Below are 22,840 nucleotides of genomic sequence, written 5' to 3' on the forward strand. Positions count from 1 at the left end.
GCAGAGAACAGGGATTATCATGGTACTGTTCGCCAAGCTTGGAATTTGTGTTGCAGACATTTCGTCCCCTGTCTAGGTGACATCCTCAGTGCTTGGGAGCCTCCTGAGAAGCGCTTCTGTGATCGGAAATTTGCCATTTCCGGTGGTCAGTTCCAGCTGTCTGTTGCAGTGGTCGGTATATTGGACTCAATATACCAACCACTGAGTCCAATATACCGACCACTGCAATGGACAGCTGGAACTGACAACCGGAAGCGGCAGATTCAAACCACTATAAAATGGCAGAGGAAAGATCACAGAAGCGCTTCTCAGGAGGCTCCCAAGCACGGAGGATGTCACCTAGACAGGGGACGAAATGTCTGCAACACAAATTCCCAGCTTGGCGAACAGAACCACAACAACAAGCACCCGAGCTACAAATCTTCTCAAACTTTGAATAGGGATTATGCTAAACGCAGTACAGCCCAAGATACAGTGTGCATGGTTGGAGATATCTAGATAGTTACTGCTTCACCAGTCACTACCAACTACCCCTGCTCCTCAATACCCCAGTCACAGTGAAACCCCTCCTTTCCCTCCACCCCCAAACCAACCCTTCAGTCAAACTACCCACCCCAACCCCCCAATCCCCCTCTTCCAACCAGTTACCAACTCCCCTCGCTGGTCACCACCCCACATCAGGTGAAATCACATCTCGTTTCCCTTCATTCACTGTCAATAACAAATAAAAAGGTAGAACAAACAGGTAGGAGTCCCACAGACCAGGGGCCCCCCAAGACCCTGAAGATAGTCCTATTGTAATGAGCCACCGAATGATGAGAGAGGAAGAGACCAGCAAGAGCCAGTGAAGGTAGTAGTCATGGCCTAGGCCACTCAATAGAAGGACCAAGGAAGTAAGCTATTACTGAAAAGGCAGGCACATTGCCCAAGCTTTTCACCTTGCACTGATTGAGACAAATGCAAAAATGCCAAATTTTAAACAAAACAAACAAACATCAGAACATTAGAACATTAAACTACATCCACTGGAGGGAAAAGCAACACTCCTGCAGTGGGAGAAAGCAACACAAACTGCACCAACATTAAATCTGTAGAAGAAATTATTATGACTGTTTGAAGATTTGAGATCCTGCATTTGCCCTGATGTGGCAACATGCCTCACTTTTCAGTGACATTGAGGTCTGTATCATCAAGTGACTGATCAAAGTTGTAGCTTCCAAAGATGTACAAGATAGAATGGATGAGAGAAAAGAGTTCATTCTCTCACATGCAGCAGGGTGTAGCAGCATGGCTGGGATAATTAACCTAACTAATCACTAATCTTTCATGTGGTATTTACATTCATCTGTTTTAAAAACAAGAGGAAGCCCCTTTTGCTTTGTCAAACGCTGACAGAAACCCGATATGCAAAGCAACTGCTCGACTCTGGGACTCAATTCTGATTCAGGACAAACGTTTTCACCCTTTCATAACAAAGAAAGAGTGGGAATAAACTGACTACACTCCACTCTCCCTGCCCCCCCCAAACCAGGGAGCTGAACATATTGAACAGTCCCAAACCAAGTTGCTATCGTGATGACCCACATGAGGTGACCAATAGGCATCTTTGAACAAATGGAAGAGCAAATAGCACACTGGGGTCACTGGGCAAAAGTGGTGTCAGTCCAAGATAGTAACAAAGTGATGCCCTGCATACACAGAATGAAGTGGGTCCTCAAAAGACCTCAATAGCTCCTCAGAACCCAGAGGGATAATGCTACAGAGCACTGAGGAGTCTGCACTTACATCACCGAAAAAAAAAAGGATCAGAATGCAAGGGGCTTTGAAATATCATGATTTCACAGAAGCAGTTTTGGGCAGAAAAATTATTATTGCTTAAAACCCCCTGGCAAACCAGCTTAGACCTCAGCTCTACTGAGAGAGAGAAAAGAACAACTGCACAAACATACCAAGGTTGCGTTTGTTCAGCAAGGCAAGGGTTACAGAACTGTAGCCAGGTCATGGTTAAGCAGGAGTGGGGGGGGGGGGGGGGGGGGGGTCAGTAAGGAATGAGCTACATCAATTTCCTTTAGTTTTCTAAAATCAGGCCCACGCAAATTTAAAAAAGAAAAAAAATAAGTGGGGAAAGGGACGTTGTCTCGGATGTGGTGTGGGTGAATGCCCCTTCTGTTTGGAGAACATGCTACACAGCTTCAGCAAAGCCCACTTGATTACTGGCACGGTCGAAGACTGTGTAATAGCGGCCAATGAAAATGTCGCCCAAAATCCAGAGTGGCCCAGCTGGAGGAGGGATGTTCATGCCTATGAATCCACTGAGACATAGGGTTTGGCCAAACTTGCTGATCTGCAGAGAGAAAAAGACAAGGGGGAAAAAATAAATTAGGGAAGACCAGGGAAACCGAAAGAACTGCAGATGCTGGAAAAGCTCAGCAGGTCTGGCAGCATCTGCGGAGAGAAATCAGAGTTAATGTTTTGGATCAAGTGACCCTTCTTCAGTTCTGATTATAGAGCTGCAAGTCCATAAGCCCTAGTTAGGCCACACTGTTCAGTTCCAAGAAAGGGTCACTCTAGCCAAAATGTCAACTGATTTCTCTCCACAGATGCTACCAGACCTGTGGAGCTTTTCCAGTAACTTCTGGTTTTTTTTCCCCCTTTTTAAAAAGAGGGATTATAATCATAGATCAATCTCAGTGAATAAGAAATAGTCACTCCCATTAGTAAATCCACTAGTGGAGGTAGGACACGTGAGTGAAAGCAGGGGAGGTTCAACAGGATAATGGTGCCATCATTAGATGGGTCAACTCAGAACTCTAACTTCAACGATTAAAAGAGTCTGAATCCTACCATGGAACATGGTGAGCTTTGAATGCACAAAATCTTAGCATCAAAGTGTCAGGCTAATAAACATCCCATCTGGATCATGAATGCCCTTTAAGGTAGGCGATCTGCCTGCCTTATAGACTAGTCTACGTGACTCCAGACCCACAGGGATGTGGTTGCCTTCTGGGCAAACTAGGGATGGAAAAATAAATACCTGGCCCATTAAGTTTACAGCGACTCAAGAGCATCCCCACAGACCTAGCCCCCTGCCCTATCCCAGTAACCCTGTATTTCCAATGGCTAGCCCATCAATCCTGCACATCCCTGGACACCACAGGTAATTTAACATGGCAAATCCAAACTTGTACATCTTTGGATTGTGGGAGGAAACCAGAGGAAAACCACTGACACAGGGAGAACATGCAAACTCCACAGTCACTGGAGGCTGGGTCCCTGGTACGGTGAGGGAGCAGTGCTAACCAAGTGCGCCATCCTTCAGTCACTGGTCATTTTACACACTGACTAAACAGGGACAAACTGGTGTTAAATATAGCCAGCATTCCTTCACTTTGTCGGCCTTGTTTTGCCAAAAAAGGCACTCACCCCCTTTCATGGCAATACAGGCTCCTGAAATTGTGTACAGAGTCTAGGACCACACTCCTAGGACAGTACCAAAGGAGTGCAGGACAGCTGGAGGTGTAGCCCTTGTGCAGGAGACATGAAACTGAAGCCATTTCAGCCCATTTGAGTGACAAAGTGCTTCTTTCAACTGTTTCACAGCAGAAGGGACCTATCCCAGTGTCCCAGGCAACATTGCCTTTGGAACCAGCACCATACAGTACAGAAACAGAGGACATTACAGCGCAGTACAGGCCCTTTGGCCCTCTATGGTTCCACAGGTCAGTCCAACAATCAGAAGCCCATCTAACCTACACTATTCCATTCTCGTCCATATGCCTATCCAGTGACCATTTAAATATCCTTGAAGTTGGCAAGTCTACTACTGTTGCAAGTATACTACTGCTGCAGGCAGCGCATTCCACACCCGAGTAAAGAAACTACCTCTGACATCTGTCCTATATCCATCACCCCCCAATAAAGCTGTGTACCCTCATGCTAGCCAGAGGAAAAACATTCTGTCCATCCTATCTAATCCTGATTATTTTATGTCTCAATTAAGTCACCTCTTAACCTCTCTCTAATGAGGACAGCCTCAAGTCCCTCAGCCTTTCCTTGTAAGGCCTTCCCTCCATACCAGGCAACATCTTCGTTAATAGCCTCTGAACTCTTTCCAAAGCTTCCACATCCTTCCTATAATGCAGTGACCAGAAATGTATGCAATACTCCAAGTGTGGCCGCACTAGAGTTTTGCACAACTGCAGTATGACCTCATGACTCAAACTCAATCCCTCTACCAATAAAAACTAACACACCCTTGAATGGCAACTTTCAAGGATCTCTGTACATGAAGAGATCTCTCTGCACATTTACACTACCAAGAATCTTACCATTAGCCCAATACTCTGTATTCCTGTTGTTCCTTCCAAAGTGATTCACCTCATTTTTCCACATTAAAAACTTCATTAGCCACCTCTAAGCCCAGTTCTGCAACTTCTCTATGTCCCACTGTAACCTACAACATACTTCTTCATTATCCACAATTCCAAACTTAGTGTCATCTGCAAATTCACTACGTCCTCATCCAGAGCACTTATAAAAGTGACCAACAGCAGTGGCCTGAAAACAGATCCTTGCAGCACATCACTGGTAACTAAATTCCAGGATGAACATTTCCCATCAACCACCCTCTGTCTTCTTTCAGCGAGCCAATTTCTGATGCACTGTTAAATCACTCAGTCCCATGCCTCCCATGTTTTGGGCAACAGCCTACAGTGGGGAAACCTTATTAAATGCCTTACTGAAATCCATATACACCACATCAACTGTTTTATCCTCAACCACCTGTTTGGTCACCATCTCAAAAGAAAGCTGAAGGTTTGAGAGACACAACCTACCCTTCACAAAACAGTGTTGACTATCCCTAATCAACATATACCTTTCTAGATGATTATAAATCCTAATTTTTCCAACACTTTATCCACAAAAAAAGTAAGGCTCACTGGTTCTACTCCTTCAAGGGGACAACATTTGCTATCTTCCAGTCTTCTGGCACGATTCCTGTAGACAATGATGACAAAGATCAAGCCAAAGATCTGCAATCTCCCTCGCTTCCCAGAGAATCCTAGGATAAATCCATCCCATCCTTCAGTCGAACACATTCATACTAATCAGGTTTCCCAAATTATACTAGTCCCATTTGCCTGCATTTGGACAATATACCTCTAAACCTTTCCTATCCATGTACATGTCTAAATGCCTTTTAAATGTTCTAACCGCACCTACCTCCTCTGGGAGCTCATACCATACACCTACCAGCCAATGTGAAAAAGTTGTCCCTTGGGTCCTTTTTAATATCTTTCCCCTCTCACCTTAAACTGAAACCCTCTAGTTTTGGCCTCCCCTACCCTGGGAATAAGACCTTAGCTATTCACCTTAACTATTCACCTTAACTAAGCTCCTCATGATTTTACCTCAAACAAACAAAGGTCACCCCTCAACCTCTGATGCCCAGGGGAAGAAAAGGTGCCCCAGTCTATCTAGCCTCAAACCCCTTAGTCCCAGCAACAGCCTTGTAAACATTTTTCTGCACCCTTTATAGTTTAACACCCTTCCTAAAGCAGGGTAACAAATTCTTAAGTTATGCTGAAAAGGTGACTAGATGGCAAAGTTTTTGTTATGCATTCATCAGGGCAGATACAAGAATAGCAAGCTTCAAAACAATTCTACCACAGGAGGAAAGGGTGCTGGTTGGTTGGAATTAGCTGGCATTTGGGAAGCCTATTACTCCCTGGTGCTTTGGCATAGTAACACTCCAGCCAATCAGAGCAGACTTACCCACAAGTGATTATGACAATGTGTCAATGTTCCTAATCATATGAACAGGAGTAGGCCAGTGTTCAATTCCAACTATTTAGAAATTGAACTTAAAAGTTCACACCACTTGCTACATTGAGTTTTGGACAGGTGTCCTTTAAGGGACAATGGAATGCTGGTTAGATTAGATTAGATTACTTACAGTGTGGAAACAGGCCCTTCGGCCCAACAAATCCACACTGCCCCGCCGAAGCGCAACCCACCCATACCCCTACATTTACCCCTTACCTAACACTACGGGCAATTTAGCATGGCCAATCCACCTGATCTGCACATCTTTGGACTGTGGGAGGAAACCGGAGCACCCGGAGGAAACCCACGCAGACACGGGGAGAACTTGCAAACTCCACACAGTCAGTCGCCTGAGGCGGGGATTGAACCCAGGTCTCTGGCGCTGTGAGGCAGCAGTGCTAACCACTGTGCCACCGTGGTGTTTATATCCAGAGGACTGGAGTGTAAGGATGAAGAGGTTTGCTACAAAACCCCGGTTAGACTCCACTTGAAGCATTGAGCAAATCTGGGCACACCTTAGGAAAGATATACTGACCTTAGAGTACGATGTAGGTTTACAAGATTGATAGGAGAAAAAGTGAGGACTGCAGATGCTGGAGATCAGAGCTGAAAATGTGTTGCTGGAAAAGCGCAGCAGGTCAGGCAGCATCCAAGGAACAGGAGAATTGACATTTCAGGCATGAGCCTTTCAGGAAGATTACAAGATTGATAGCTGGATTTCAGGGGTTAAGTTTGAGGAGGTTATAGAAATTACTAATTGCTGGAAAAAAAACTGGTCTGTAGAAGGGTCACGGAAACATTTAACTCTTCACAGATGCTGCCAGACCTGGTGAGACAACATTTTCCCAGCAATTTGTTTCCAGCATCCTCAGTTCTTTGGGGTTTTTTTTTGTAAAATACAAATTATCCCTGATTTTCTCAAACTTGGAGTGAATGAGTGGTTTGATCAAAGTCTTCAAGATATCAACAAGAAAAAAGACAAGGTAGATAAAGATAAACCATTTCTACAGGTTAGGAATTCTAGAACTAGAGGCAGTGTCTGAGAATTAGGGCCAGACCACACAAAGGATGGTAGAGGTTTGTCTTTTCTTGTTGATACCTCAGTCTTCAAGGTAGAGGTTTAGAATTTTCTTCCACAACGTGTGGATATTAGATGAACTGCCAATTTTAAAATCAAAGATAGATCAATTTTGTTACGGTATAAGGGATATGGGCCAAAGGCATGTATGGAGTTAGGCCACAATCTCAGGGAATGGTTGAAGACTCAAGAGGCTAAATGGCCTACTCCTGTTCCTATGATTATCTTGTCAGAAGTCACATGACCAGGTTATGTTCCAACTGGTTGATGTGAAGTCACAAGGTATTGCTCATTTGTCACCTGACCTCTGAGTTTGTCCACTTCAGTGCCTCCACATCACAATTAGCCTTGGATGGAGTCCAGTGAGATCACCAAAATGCCACCCCTCCCCTTTTGCTGCTTTATCATTGACAACATGTCCATCGCACATGACAGGGGTGACCTGTTGAATGCAATGCTTCATAGAGTCAGTCATACAGCACAGAAACAGACCCTTGGGTCCAATCAGCCCATGCCAACCATAGTCCCAAACAAAACTAGTCCAACTGCCTGCTCCTGGCCCATATCCCTTCAAACCTTTCCTCTTCATGCCCTTATCCAAAGGTCTTGGAAACCCTAACAAACCACCTTCCATGTAAAAGATTTGCTCTTTTTTTTCCAAAAAAAAACAAACAAACAAACAAATAAAGTCTCTCCTTAAATGTGTCATCAGTCTTGAAATCCCCCATCCTGGAGGAAAGACAGCAACCGTAACTATCTATATCCCTCATGATATTGTGAGCTTATACAAGGTCAACTCTCAACCTCCTACACTCCAGCCATTCTTCATAACTCAAACCTTCCATTCCTAACAACATCTTAGTAAACCTCTTCAGTTTGATAATATCCTTCCTACAACAGGGCGACCAGAACTGGACACAGTACTCCAGAAGAGGCTTCAAAGCCCTTTTCTTTAAGAGACAGGTGCCAAATGCAGAACTACTAACTTGTTTTCAGAGTTGCTGATTAATGTTAAACCACGAAGACCACCAGTGAAAGGCAGCAACTCACTTACCTTCATCACATACTGCTCTCCTGTCAGGGTGAATTCTTTACCGCCCAGCTTGAAGGTGACAACAGGCAGGCTGGGAATCTTCGCACAGTCGATCATGTACTGCGGAGAATTCACATCAATTGTCAGGGCAAGTTTCAGATCAAGTACAGCCACATCAGTAACCGTGGCCAGACGAGAGAGAAAAAAAAAAAGAGACAAACTTTCATTTCTATAGTACCGCTCCAGTTAGCGCCACTCTGCAGCCTATGAAGCATTTCTGAAATAAGGTGGTGACACCATGATGTAGCAGAAATATCACTGGGCTAGTCACCCAGGAAAGTGGGCTCAAATCGCACCACGGCTACAAGGAAAAATCAGAGTTTAAAAAAAACCAATAAATCTGAAATATAAGGATAGTCTCACTGTTGTGAAAATCCATCTGACTCACTGTCTTTCAGAAGGAAATCTGTCATCCTTACCTAGTCTGGTTTACATGATTCCAGATCCACAGCCATCTCTTAACCACCTTCTGAAAATGGCCTGTCAAGGGCAATTAGGGATGGGAAATAAATGCTGCCCTTACCACCAAGGCCTATAACCCATGAATAAATAGAAGGGACAAATAACAACAAAAAAAAAAGTACTTCTGGTGCAAAGTTGAGAATACAGAACTCAGTGGGAACTTCCTGTGAGTGAACTAACAGGAAAGAAGTTTAAAAAAAGCGACCAAATAACTGTTTAGAAGTTCAAGGAGGAACAAATTTGGTCAGAAAACTCCAGTTCTTTGAATAGTGTCTGTGGTATCATTTATGTCCCTTTGAGGGAGCAAATACCCTAGAGTTTAGTATCGCATCTGAAAGGAAGACCCTGAGGGGTACAAAGTGCTAGAACTGATTATGTCCATCTCTTGACACCCCCCCCACCCAACTTTGAAAAACCTCACTGCCGTCATTGCATCAGCAAGCACACCCATTCTAATGCCTTTCCAAACCAACTGGAAAGCAAATGGAAATATTCTAATTACCCAAGTGCATCTTTCTGCAATTTGCACTGTAGGGATTTGAGCAGATAGACTGAGGATTCCAGCTGTCCTAGAGGCTCCAGGAAGTTGAGATTAACCTCAGGGAATGCTGCAAGTGCAACAGTAAAAGCAGATTTGTTTTCCCAACATTTATTTATGTAAAGAAATCCAACGTTAATGTTAAGGACTCCTTAAAAGTATATAAATGAATAAACATTAAGGAAAACAATTGCATTTTCACTGTTGCACTTGCAGCAATCCGAGAAGTTAATCTCAACTTCCTGGAGCCTCTAAGGCCTATCGGAAGGATGTTGTGAAACTTGAAAGGGTTCAGAAAAGATTTACAAGAATATTGCCCAAGGTTGGAGGATCTGAGCTACAGGGAGAGGCTGGGGCTGTTTTCCCTGGAGCGTCAGAGGCTGAGGGGTGACCTTATAGAGGTTTACAAAATCATGAGGGGCATGGATAGGATAAGTAGACAAAGTATTTTCCCTGCAGTCAGGGAGTCCAGAACTAGAGGGCATAGGTTTAGGGTGAGAGGGGAAAGATATATATAAAAAAAAAAAGAGACCCAAGGGGCAACTTTTTCACACGGAAGGTGGCAGAAGTGGGGGCTGGTAAAATTGCAACATTTAAAAGGCATTTGGATGGGTATATGAATAGGAAGGTTTGGAGGGATATGGGCCGGGTGCTGGCAGATGGGACTAGATTGGGTTGGGATATCTGGTCGACATGGACGGGTTGGACCGAAAGGTCTGTTTCCCTGCTGTACATCACCATGCCTGATGCCAGCTCTGTCCATCTGCTCAAATCCCTACAGTACCAATTTCAGCAGCACATACTAAAACTGGAATCAGAATACTTGTATGGCCCCCACACAAGGATGCCCTGTAAAATGTAGTTGGTTAGCTCAGTGTTCTGGATGGCCAGCTCGTGGTGCAGAGTGATGCCCACGGTGCAAACTCAGTGCCCACACCTGCAGAGGTCAACATGAAGATCATGTCTTTGCAACCTCACCCAAGTGTGGAAGCGGGCCATTCAGCCCACGGTGTCCACACCGATCCTCCGAACATTATCCCACCAGATCCACCCTATCCCCATAATTCTACATTTCTCAAGGCTAACCCACCGAGCCTGCACATCCCTGGACACTGGTCGACAATTTAACATGGCCAATCCACCTTAACCTGCACATCTTTGGACTGTGGGAGGAAACCCAAGCAGACAGTGAGACTGTGCAAACTCCACAGACAGTAACCCAAGGATGGAATCGAACCTGGGTCTTTGGTGCTGCGAGACAGCTCCTTTTTTTTTTAAATAAAAGAATATGTCCACAGCGTGTCTCAAACTCCCACTGTCAGCCCTCATCTCACTATACTGAGAAGAAATACACTGTCATACCAAAACTACACAATGACGAAGGAGCTCTTTGGCAGTCTGAAGTGAGTTAGACTCAAGAATCATGAGGATCAAAGCTCCTGAGGCAAACTCCATCCTCACCCTGCACTGACTCACTACCAAAAAACAGGGAATTATCAACTTGTCAGTGAGGTAGAATTTCAGACTGATATGAAGGTTTTGCATTTGCAACATGAGGTATAGGACAGCACTAGAGAGGGAGCAGAGGAAATTCACCAGGATGTTGCCAAATGGGAGAGTTTCAGTGATGAGAGATTGATAGACTGGGGTTATTTCTCTTGAAAGAGAAGAGAAAGAGGTGGCATGGATAGGGGAGACAAGAAGAAACTTTTACACAGGTTGCTGGAAAAGGTCAGCAGGTCTAGCAGCATCTGCAAAGAGAAAGCAGAGTTTTGGGTCCAGTGACCATTCCTCAGGACCAAGAGGGTCACTCGACGCAAGATGTTAACTCCGAATTCTCTCCACAGATGTTGCTAGACTTGATCTTTTCCAGCAACTTTCATTTTTGTTTCTGAATTACAGCATCCACAGTTCTTTTCATTAAAGAATGAACTTTTCTTTGTATTAATGGACAACTGGACAGGGGGGAGTAGACATAGACTTAAAGTGAGGGGGCAGGAGGTTTAGAGATGACGTGAAGGAAAATATTTTTCCCCCCAGAGGGTGGTGGAAATCTGGACCTCACTGCCTGTGAGGTAGAGGCAGAAACTCAACATTTAAAGGGTGTCACTATGACAACTAAATACTGCAAGATCAAAGTTGAATAGTGAGGTGCTCATTTTTTGACTGGTGTACAACTGATGGGCTAAAGGGCCTTTTCTCTAAGCAGTAGATCTCAATGACTCTGGTTGCAATGATGGTGTAATTCAGCACGGAGTGTCTTCAGGATGCACTGTCCACTATTTTGCACAAGAGTTTGCAAACTTGTTTGAAACTGCTCACATTAAGCCACTTTAGACATTTCATGACATTGAAGGAGCTATATGAAGAAAGCGGTTATTGATCAGATAAATTGCATCCACACCTCTCCCTGAATCAAAGGCAGCGCTCCAATAACTTTGTTAAGAGCTCTTATCTCCTCCACTGGCCCGACAATAAGTGACGTTCCAGTATCCACTATCGCCTGGCAACTGTCCTTACACAGGGTCAGCTGATTTCCTACAGTCACCCTACAGTAAAGAGCAAGAGAAAAAAAAAAAGAGAACTGGGTCAGGGACATCAAACACTCAAAACAAAATCTGGAATTGTTCTTTTAAAAATCCTTCCACAAGATTATGAAAGGTACTGTGCACTTACTGGTCAGCCTTTATCTGCCAATAGGCTTGGCGAGTGACATTGAGATAGTGAAAGTCTCCAGTGTAATACTTAGAATCCACGCCTCCCAGCAGCAGCTCCCCCCCAGGCTGTGTGCTCACATTCCTCAAACACAAACACAAAGCAGCTTAGAAACGGCACCAAAATTAGCATTTCCATTTTAAAACACAGGCAGAGGTGAATAGATTCGCGAAACGGGAGGGGGTGAAAAACTAAATCAGGGTGAAGTGAGTGGGAAGTGGAACAGTACATCAAGATGTGTCAAGGGACTGAGCAGCCAGGGGAACACACAAAAAAAAACAGAGGGGCCAGGATAGAGTGAGAGAGCACATACAGATCTCACCGGTTCAGGTAGAAAGAGAAGATATTTTTCTCCAGCTGCTTTTGTTTCATCATGTTGTCAAAGACAGGCAGGACACCATCGATAGATATCGTGGGATAGCCCATGCCGAGGATCCCATCGAATTTTGCCGCAACAAATACAATTCCAGGCTGTTTAACCGCCTCTCCAAAAACCTGCTTTGGAGTCACCATGTCACCAATCTATAATTTAAAAAATCCAAAAGCAACAAACAAGATCACAGCTCTGCTGAGCACAGGTGGGACTCATGTTCAGAATAGGGTGGTGGTGGGTGGGGGGGGAGAGGAGGAGAGAAAGAGGAGAAGGAAAGAAGAGAATTGGAAGAGACAGGGCCAGTCAGCCTGCACTTACTCAGACCTGACTTTCAAACATTTTCCAGCAGGAGGCACTGGATAGCAATCAGGAAGAGACACAGAGACAAGGGACAGCTCTATCAATTAAAAAGCAATACTTAGGCCACTGGAGTCCTCAAGATGAAAGAGATTTGCAAGAGGATTGGTAAATTCATTTATTCATCATGACCAACTCCAATGTAATTCAAACTTGCTAATTCAGAGAACCACTCCATCTGTCCCCACACTTTATTTGGGTTGGTGACCCTTTTAATTGGACTAAGTGATGTTGACTGTTTTTCAAGATTTGTTTCAGTAACTCCATAGCATTGGTAACAAACAGATACAGTACAGGGTTTGATACAGAGTGAAGTGCTGTAGTCTACTCTTTTATACAGAATGTAAAGTTCCCACTACTCTTTTGAACTGAAAGAAAGCTCTCAAAAAAATTTAAAGCTAAAAGTAAAGCTCCCTCTATAGTGTCCCCAAACACACACTCAGGACTTGTACAGTACAGGGTTAGATACAGACTAAAGCACCTTATACATCAAAACTGAAAATAAAACTTTCTGTATTCTTAAAGTTTAAGTTTGCTACTCTTTCAAAAGGCAACTGAGAAGTAAAGCTCCCTCTACACTATTCCCCCATCAAACACTTCCAGGACAGGGACAGCACAGGGTCAGATACACAGTTAAGCTCCATTTGTTTAGTAAATCTCTCTACACCGTCCATTTTAAACATTCCTCAGACAGGCAGAACATTAGATTACACAAAGCCTCTTGAAGGACTTAATACTATCATGCAAAGAGCAGGGATCTCTTGTTACCCTGAAATAAATATTTCTCAGCCAACACCTCGTTTGCACTTATCCCGCTGCACGTGCCACTTCTCAATTATAACATTTTAAATGGGTTTCATTTGCTTTGAAATACCCAAAGATTGTCAAGAAGCACTTTTCCAATGTCAGAAACGAAAGTGTTGGTGAAACTCTGTTGGTGGATACAGAAACTGAGTTATGTTAACTGTCTGTTTTTATTCCCAGTGTTGAATGTATTTTGCTTCTCTTCAAAATAGCACATCTTTTCTCCTTTGAAAAGGGTCTGGAATGACATATGCCTGGGAAGGATAATGTGCAGCAAATTTCAGTCAAGCTGCTCAATATCCATGGCCCCAGTGTCTATTTACCATCTTCAAGACTAGTCAAATAAAAAGGTTTCCTGATGGAGATTAAGCCTGAAACATCGACTCTCCTGCTTTCACATTAATCTAATTGTCCAGTTTCAGATTAGTGTGGAAACAGGCCATTTGGCCCAACAAGACCACACCAACCTGCCGAAGTGCAATCCATCCAGACCTATTCCCCTACATTTACCCCTTCACCTAACACTACGGGCAACTTAGAACAGCCAATTCACCCAACCTGCATTTTTGTAATGTCAGAGGAAACCCATGCAGACACGGGGAGAATGTACAGACTTCCACACAGACAGTCGGCTGAGGTGGGACTGGAACCCAGGACTCTGGTGCAATGAGGCAGCAGTGCTAACCACTGTCACCGTGCCACCTCTGATGCTGCCTGACCTGCTGTGCTTTTCCAGCCCCACACTCAACTCTGATCTCCAGCATCTGCAGTCCGCACTTTTTCCTCGATTCTATTATCTGTCAAGAATACAGGAACATTAAAGAGGATGGAGGAGAGACTGAGCAGGGAATTCTTCAGTTGTAAGGTTGATGTCAGCACCCAATTAAAGGACATGTGGAAGATGGACCAGTTTTGTATTCTGAACAGATAAAAAAGGTCTCTTTACAGCCAATTTATGCATCAATAACATGTCAAATGTAATGTCAGGTTCTCAGTACGATTGGTGCTATAGATGCTAATCAACTGGATTAGGCAAAGCAGTGGTCAATCTGTCCCAATAGTAGCATCGGCTGCACTTACTCTAAGAGAATCTTGGCTGAGGAATCCTGAAAGGCTCCCAGAGCCATAGCGAATAGCAAACTCTGTACCATTCTTCACATATGTGCTCGACAAGCTTGATTTGTACTTGTGGTGAATCCCTACACAGGGGGATAACAGAACACAAACACATGAACTTCCCACGCACGATGCTCTTTACCCAATATAAAAGTACAGAGGAGCCACTCAGATATTACTCTGTATCTAACCCTGTGCAAAGCTGCCTTGATCTCTTAAACCAATGGGAAAAGAAAGCTCCCTCAACACTGTCCCCAAAACACTCCCAGGACAGGGACTGTTCAGGGTTAGATACAGAGTAAAGCTCCCTCTGTGTTACTCCCCATTAAACACATCCAGGACAGGAGTAGCACAAAAATTAGACAGTAAAATTTCCTCTACACAAACCAGAAGTATTGCTCTCTCCACTCTTAACTGAAAGTCAAGCTCTCAAAATTGTTCCCAAACACCCCCTAGGACAGGCATGGGTTAGATAAAGTATGAAGCTCCCTCTAATTTAAAGGAAAAAGATAAAGAAGCTCCCTCAACACCACCCCTATCAAACACTCCTGGGACAGGAACAGCTTGGGGTTAGAAAACAGAATAAAGTTCCCTCTACTCAAATTGAAAAATAAAATCTCCCTCTATACTGTCCCCAAACTCCCAGGACAAGGAGAGCACAGGGTTAGGTACAGAGTAAAGCTCCTTTTACACTGTTCAGCACTCTCCACGAATTCTCAAATCAATGCTTCCTATGATTAAGCCATGTAGGCGGTTGCCAAGTAAAGTGCCAGCTCATTTCAAAGAATTCCAGAGATCAAGAGCAAATGCTGGTCTAAGCAGCAAAGTACATATCCTAACAACTAGATATTTAAAAAAGGGTCCGCAAGTTTTCTTCAAGCTCAGCAAGCTAATTTACACAGACTTGTTAACCTAAGCTACAAATCTTAAATATTGCAGATATTAAAAAAAGTTGATTGGAGCACTCCTGCTCTTTACTCACAGCAGGCGATGTCAAAAAAGGAGCAGTGGGAGGATGGAACCCAGAGGTTGGATGACCCAGTGTCGAAGACCACAGTGAACAGCTGTGGTGGGGTGCCGAGACCAATCTCACCATAATACTGAGCCTGAAAGACAGAAGCATTGGGTGAGAGAAAGCTGCACAAAACGAGTATGTGAAAGAGTAGGCAAATACTCAAACCCAGCTGACACCCTGTAGCATTCTAGATGACACCCCCCACCCAATCATCACTGTTCCCTCAAGTAGCCAAGTCCTTCATGCACAAGTCCCAAGTGATACTGGACCAGGAGTTTCATCAAATGATGCTGCTTCAATGATCTTTCCTCTACTCAGAAAAGGTCAGAATTGGGACCAACAGATTAGATTCCCTACAGTATGGGAACAGGCTCTTCGGCCCAACAAGTCCACACCAACCCTCCAAAGAGTAACCCACCCAGACCCATTCCCCCTACCCTATATTTACCCCTGACTAATGCACCTGACTGTAGGCAATTTAGCATGGCCAATTTACCTGACCTGCACATCTTTGGATTGTAGGAGGAAACCAGAGCACCAGGAGGAAACCCACACAGACACTGGGAGAATGAACAAACTCCACAGACCGTCACCTTAGGTGGGAATTGAATTTGGGTGCCTGGAACTGTGAGGCAGCAATGCTGACCACTGAGCCACTGTGCCTAGTAGTCAACATCATTCATCCAGTCCTATACCAACCTGTACCTCAATGCTGCAAGACCTGGACAACATCCAGACTTGGGCTGATAGGTGGCAAATACTCTTCACATCACATGATTGCGGGTCAGTGATTATCTCAAGAATCTAACCCTTACCTGATGTTCAATGGTACTATCAACATCTGTGGTTTACTGAACCAGACTAGCTATAAACACTGCAGCTATTAAGGGCAATTCAGAGGCAAGGAATTCTGACATGTGTAACTCACTTGTTGATCATGGACAGGCATTGATATGACAAGGCATGTCAGGAGTGGGGGAAGTGATCTCCAGCATCTGCAATCCTCAAAGTTGAAGAGTATGGTGCTGGAAAAGCACAGCTGGTCAGGCAGCATCCAAGGAGCAGAAGAGTCAACATTTCTGATGAATAGCTTTGCCTGAAACGTAGACTCTCCTGCTCCTCGGATGCTGCCTGACCAGCTGTGCTTTTCCAGCACCACACTCCAACACAAGAGGGGAGCGTGATAGAACACTCTCCACTTGCTTGACTACAGCTCAAACATTCGAGCAGCTCAATATCATCTAGGACCAAGCAACCCACCTGACTGGCATATCCATCACTGAGGGATATCTACCAGATGCACTGCAGCAATTCACCAAAGATCCTTAGACAACACCTTTCAAAACAGACCACAACTTCCATCTAGAAGGAAGAGGGCAGCAGATACATGAGAACACCACCCCCTGCCAGTTCCCTTCCAAGCCCCTCACCATCTTGATTTGGAAATATAATCACCATTCCTTCAGTGTCACTGGGTCAAAATCCTGGAATTCTGTCCCCAAGGGCATTGTGCTGTAGATTGACCCACACAAACTGCAGCAGATCAAGGCAGCAGCTCACCCCATTGGGGGAGGGAAATAAAGTGCTCGACCAGCCTATGCTACCCACATTTCGTGATCTAAATTCTAAAAAAGAAAATCTCGCTGTACCCTTGTCAGCTTCTCCATGCTCTCCCCACAGACTCCGTGTAGCAGAAACTAGTAACCCAAAAGATCACCACCTCAGCCCAACACTCCATAGCAGGGTTGCCCAAGGTCAGGCTACATTGTCAGAGACAACACCTGAACCAGGAACTGTTCCCAAACAGTGCCCCATCACGTGCAACTTCAGATCGACAGCACATTCAAGAACGCAATTTTGGCAAATTAATCTGCCTTTCCACCAGAGCAGGGGACTCTTAAGGGAAATCTTCAAGATAGGTCAACCAGGATTGGCAGGTACAGGTGAGGGAGAGCCCCAGGACAGAGCAAGCAAGCGGCTGATTTGACAATCACACTCACGTCCAAGTAGTTGGTGAGTATTTCGGGAGTCTCTGTCTCCTTTTGTGGTGATTCCGTATACTTGTCAGGGCTGGGTTCACCAGCAGCAACCAGGCTATCAATGGAACCTGCAGCTTCAGTCAGTACCCTTCGGATGGGCTGGAACTTAGTCAGTGGAATCCTGGCAAGCATAAAAACAGAAATCTTCATTTTTCTTTCATGCAACTTTCTTGCTATGGATCAGACCAAACCTCAATATATTCAGAGGATAGGGTCCACTCCCTAACTGCCTTATTTTAAAAGGGTAGGGTAAGGTGTTGCATTCCAGATGCAATTCGATTGATCAAAATACTCAAATTTTAAGCAAAGTATGCTTTATTCAGACACTAGTTAAAATACAATAAGAAATTGGAATAACTCTTGGAAAACTTAGATGATTTAACTCCAAAATAGCAACCATTCCAAGAGAGTAACATCACAATCACACCCTTGGCAAAGGCAAATTCAGTAAGATAGATTGTCTCACATGCAACTCTAGCAGCAGTAAAAGAAACCCCAGCTGTTAGGTATAATTGTGGAAGGAGTAAAAAAAACAGCTTCCACACCCTTGCAACTGCTACTGAAAGATAAACTAAAATCCTGGTTCTGTAGGAAGCTGACCCCACCTATTCAGGGTGCTTCAACTGTTCCAATTAATTATATATAAAAAACCCCAAGACTACCTCGGCTCAGAGTAGACTACTAGGCACCTCTCAATTCTCCTTCAGGACAAAATACATCCCCTAAAGCCACAGTTTGTCACACTCTACACCACCTTCTGACAGACGCCAGCTGGAGTGTGGGAACAAGCCAAAAACTTTCCATCCAAACCAAGGGCCACAAACAGTTAATCAACTATTCCACAAAAGGTCTCACAGCTGAACCCAGATCCTATCTTCACCCAATGCAGGACCTCTGACCTACTCTGTCACCCATCCCCTCCCCCGTAAGGCTATTTCACTAGTACACTGGAGGTTGCACTGTAGGGACAGTTAACAGAATAGTAATATCAGCAGGCTTTTAATCCATAGGCCAAGCCCAACAATAGGTCATTGGTTCAAATCCTTCCTCAGCAGGTGGTAAGAATTCAAATCCAATTCATAAATGCCCCCTCCCCCTCACTGTTTATCTCCATTGCCTTTAATGCATTTGCACACAGTCAATCAATTGGAAAACATGGGTGACTTACTGATGAATAGTTAAAAACAAAAAAGCCATTGATTTGGTGGTGGGAAAGCTGTTCAGCTGAGATAGATAACACTTTCTAAAAATCTGGATAACCCCCAACTCCTCAGTCTGCATTACCCTTATTGGGATTTCTACATGAAAAATTCAATGGGCAATTTACTGGTTAATAGCTGAAAGAAAACACCAGTGATTTGGCGACAGGGGAAAATGTTCAGCTGTGTGTGAGAACATTTCTGGATGTGGTAAAAAATTAAAGTCTGGGATGATCACCCCTTTTTCACAGCTACATGTTGTCCACTAGTACACTCAATGCCTTTCTTGAAGTGGGCACTGCAGGGGAGGAATGATTAAGGACATCCTCATTCTGAGTTAGCACTCTCCCCTTTTCCTGCTATCTCGCACACCTTCTCGGCCTAACTTGAAACACAGGTAAGGCAGCATCCAAGGAGCAGGAGAATCAACGTTTCAGGCATAAGCAACACATTTTTCAGCTCTGATCTCCAGCATCTACAGTCCTCACCTTCTCCTGGAAACACAGGCAATCTATTTGTGGTAGATAATAGATGAAAAATATCACAGGTGATTTGGTGATGGGGTAAAAAAACCCTTGTGCAATAACAAAAATTGAGATATAACACTTCTAGATTTTAAAACCAAAAAAAAAATTAATTAAACAAAGTTGATCTCAGGTGATCATGACCATTAAACTACTGTCCATGGCAACCAATTGTTGCAAGAACCCATCTGGTTCACTAATGTCCTTTCAGGAGAGAAATCTGCAGTCCTTACCCTGTCCAGCCTATACGTGACTCCAAGACCCACAGCAATGCGGTCGACTTCACTTTCTGAAAGTGGCCAAACAAGCCATTCCATTCGAGGGGACAGGCAAGAAATGCAGCTTTCCCAGTGACTCCCATAGCCCAAAGAATAAAGAGATTAACTGCAGAGAACAGAGGTCACACCTACTGGAAGAGGCTTGGGCTCCTCAGAGAGACTAGAGGGCCAATCGGAGAAAATTATGAGCAGCAAACTATCTTCTGCAGGTCCCTTCCAAGCTACTCACCATCCTGACTTGGAAATATATCCCTGTCCCTTCATTGTCACTCAGTCAAAATCCTGCTACTCCTTGCCTTGGGCCAGCACGGTGGCTCAGTGGTTAGCACTGCTGCCTCACAGCACCAGGTTCAATTCCCACCTCAGGTGACTGTGTATGGAGTTTGCACATTCTCACCGTATCTGTGTAGGTTTCCTCCAGGTGCTCCGGTTTCCTCCCACAGTCCAAAGATGTGCAGATCAGGTGATCTGGCCATAGTAAGTTGCCCATAGTGTTGCATGCATTAGTCAGGGGTAAATATGGGGTAGGGGAATGGGTTGCTCTTCGGAGTGCCGGTGTGGACTTGTTGGGCTGAAGGGCCTGTTTCCATACTGTTGGGATTCTAAACTTCTAATCTAAACATTGGACGTCTACCTGTAGCAGTTCAAGGAGGCAGCTCATCCCCATATTTTTCAACAAGACAACTAGGGATGGTCATTAAGTGTTGACCTTACCAAAGAAGCACACATTCCCCAAAAGAAGAAAGAAAGCTGAATAATTGCATATTGCAGTGTGCTGCAAAGTTTGTGGTTTAGTGGTGCAACAACTCACCACAGATGGGTGCTCACTTCCTGCTTCTGGACCTTGCAAAAAATAGTGACATTTTACACGACAAAGGGTGGACCATAGTGTACGGCACAATTCTACAACAGGCCAAGATAGAGGTAATTCCCCAGGGAAAAAAAGTTTCTTCAGAATTCTCCCCAAGACTAGAAACATGCCCAGGGATCCCAGTGACATTCAGAGCCTTGGTGGTGACAATTTACTTTCATTTCCCACCTCAACAGTTCTTAAAAGCCATTTGGGCCATTGTGTCTGTGCTGACCCTTTGAGGATTTTAAAACACTCCCAAGCTGATCTCCAGAGCCCTGCATATTTTGTTTTTGCCATAATACATCCTAAATTACCTTGAACTCGCAAGTTTCTGATCGCACCAACTTCACACACACAAAAATATCCCACATCTGTCTCCCCTCCCAGGACATTTTTTGCTGGTTCGTTTGTGACCACCACCCCAAACCCTGAACATGGTGCCCCCTCTGCCAGTGAACACAAATTCATTTTTGAAATCCCTCCCAACTTTCAGTTCAGAAAAGCAAAGTCACAAGATGTTTCAGCACAGACTGGAACAGATGACAAGTTATATTAAAACACCCAGCATGGGGAAGTGAACAAAAAAAGTGAGCCTTAAAAAAAAAACTCAGAACTGGAACAGAGCAGGCTGGAGAGATTATTGGACTGGGGTCTGGCACAGGCAGACTGAGCTACTGCATCGTGAAGTTTATCTGTAATTTATTTCTGACTGTAGTATTTATCCTTTTAACTGCATCTTATTTCTAACTTATACTATGAATTACTAAGGTAATGCAACACATTCCTGTTTTTGTATCTAAGATTTAGACCTGGTACTTTGTACCCAAGACAGCACCATGAGAGGCACATTGTAAATTTTTCACTGCACTCCTGTACTTGAGTACATGCAACAAATATTCTATCGTAAAGGCCTCATCAGCTGACAGCACCCACTGGTGAGGAAAGAGAATGTATGAGAAGCCAAGTCTTCAAGGAGGCAAAAGGGGTAAAAGCCAAAGGAGGAATTTGAACAAGAGGTGCAAGAACCTTAGCATAAACTGCCCCAAGTAGAACAATAAATTACTGATACAGACTGCAGGATCCAGAAAGCCTGTTGGACAGAGAGAGGACTTTGAGCTCAATACGACTTCAAGGTGAAATGGCAACATTGAGACATTTGATGGTTCCATTAACTGAACCTATTATAAACAAACAATCAGACCTTAAAAAAAATTATCTTGCCAAGTTCTGCTCACATTCCAGTCTGTACACAGTAAAGTTCATATAATATCACTTTAATTGAATACTCAGTCATTTACAGAGACATTGCATCATAACTTTCACTCACAAACCAGATTCCAGCCTGCGCCATACTCCCAGATAACTATTATCTAATATGAATTCCCCAAAAGCATTGATTATATGCCAGTCTGTAACCCACTGCCAGATATCAGTTCGTCTATCTCAGCCCCTCTACCCCTCAATTTGAGTCCAGGCTGTAACAGACTCCAGTAGTACATATTAACCCCAAGGAATGAAATACATTAGTCATTAAAAACTGAAGCCTGCAACAAAGGGACAGTCAGCAATGCAAATTTCAAGCTTTTTTGTTCTACAGGTAAACTGGTCAATAGTCACACAGCCACTTTATGGATGTTATTATAGATCCCCAGGACAGGCTGACCTTCATACCCTCAGCCACAGGAAAGTGGCTCAAATACATTATCCTGATCACTGCCATCATCGGGGGTGATATATATAAAAAAAAACACAGGTCCAGCAGGAGCCTATTCTCATGAAACAAGAGTTGGTCAAGTCCAGGCCCTGACTCAATCAGAACCATCCATTCAATACCATCACTCCCACCACCCTACCTGAGAGAAGACAGCACCAGATTACCACTTCCTACACAGTACAATTACTGAAGGTTAGATTTGTAACAAACCCTTACACAGAGTGGCATGGGTCTGTCTATACTCACCTGATAAGGCCATCAGAAGAAACTAGCAATGTACAAAACACAACCACCCGCACCCACCCCATTTCTCAACCACTTTAATCCACTCCAACAGCAGCAAACAACTTCAACCCTCCTAGTCACTCTCCTAGCTCTGTGTCTGGAGGAAGCTTCTAGATTCAATGCCGGAATGCTGATTGGGCTGTGGCTTGTGTCAATCACCAGAACACACCAATAGAAAGGCGTTCCTCTGAGTGATCAGCTGACCTCCAGGATCATGTGATTGATCAGGAGACTGAATTGGGTCAGAGAGTTGTTTGTATTTTGTGCTCCAGAGAATGTTTTAACTTTGAAAATTAAATGTACACATTCCAAACATGTCTTGTATTAAAAGTGTACTGAGCATGGCAGGATTTAAAAACAATAAACTTTATGAAATATTAACTGAATGTTTGTATTTCAGGAATGGTTAGATTAGATTCCCTACAGTGTGGAAACAGGCCTTTGGTCCAACCAGTCCACACTGACCCTCTGAAGAGTAACCACCCAGACACATTTCCCTCTGACCAATACACCTAACACTATGGGCAATTCACCTGGCCTGCACATCTTTGGACTGTGGGAGGAAACCAGA

At 44.1% G+C, this 22,840-nt stretch overlaps 1 protein-coding gene across 1 annotated transcript; it reads right to left on the bottom strand.

The window, feature by feature from the left end:
• Nucleotides 1-605: 605 nt before the first annotated feature.
• On the bottom strand, nt 606-22,388 carry LOC140489368 (cathepsin D-like). Its single transcript, XM_072588852.1, has 9 exons — nt 22,231-22,388; nt 17,378-17,537; nt 15,345-15,468; nt 14,327-14,445; nt 12,035-12,234; nt 11,674-11,796; nt 11,402-11,546; nt 7,959-8,057; nt 606-2,344 (listed from the first exon to the last, which is right to left on the bottom strand). The coding sequence occupies exons 1-9, from the start codon at nt 22,290-22,292 to the stop codon at nt 2,183-2,185; spliced, it is 1,194 nt and encodes a 397-aa protein (XP_072444953.1). The 5' UTR covers nt 22,293-22,388; the 3' UTR covers nt 606-2,182.
• Nucleotides 22,389-22,840: the final 452 nt, after the last annotated feature.

Source organism: Chiloscyllium punctatum, chromosome 18 (assembly GCF_047496795.1).
Source record: "Chiloscyllium punctatum isolate Juve2018m chromosome 18, sChiPun1.3, whole genome shotgun sequence".
Taxonomy (NCBI): Eukaryota; Metazoa; Chordata; class Chondrichthyes; order Orectolobiformes; family Hemiscylliidae; genus Chiloscyllium; species Chiloscyllium punctatum.

Bases quoted from the DNA above. Each gene is read 5' to 3' on its own strand.
- LOC140489368 (XM_072588852.1), bottom strand. From the start codon at position 22,292: ATGGGGTGGGTGCGGGTGGTTGTGTTTTGTACATTGCTAGTTTCTTCT. The intron at 17,538-22,230 runs GTGAGTATAGAC...TATGCTTGCCAG, and splicing joins TCTTCTGATGGCCTTATCAG to GATTCCACTGACTAAGTTCC. The intron at 12,235-14,326 runs GTAAGTGCAGCC...TTTAAATTATAG, and splicing joins TCAGCCAAGATTCTCTTAGA to ATTGGTGACATGGTGACTCC.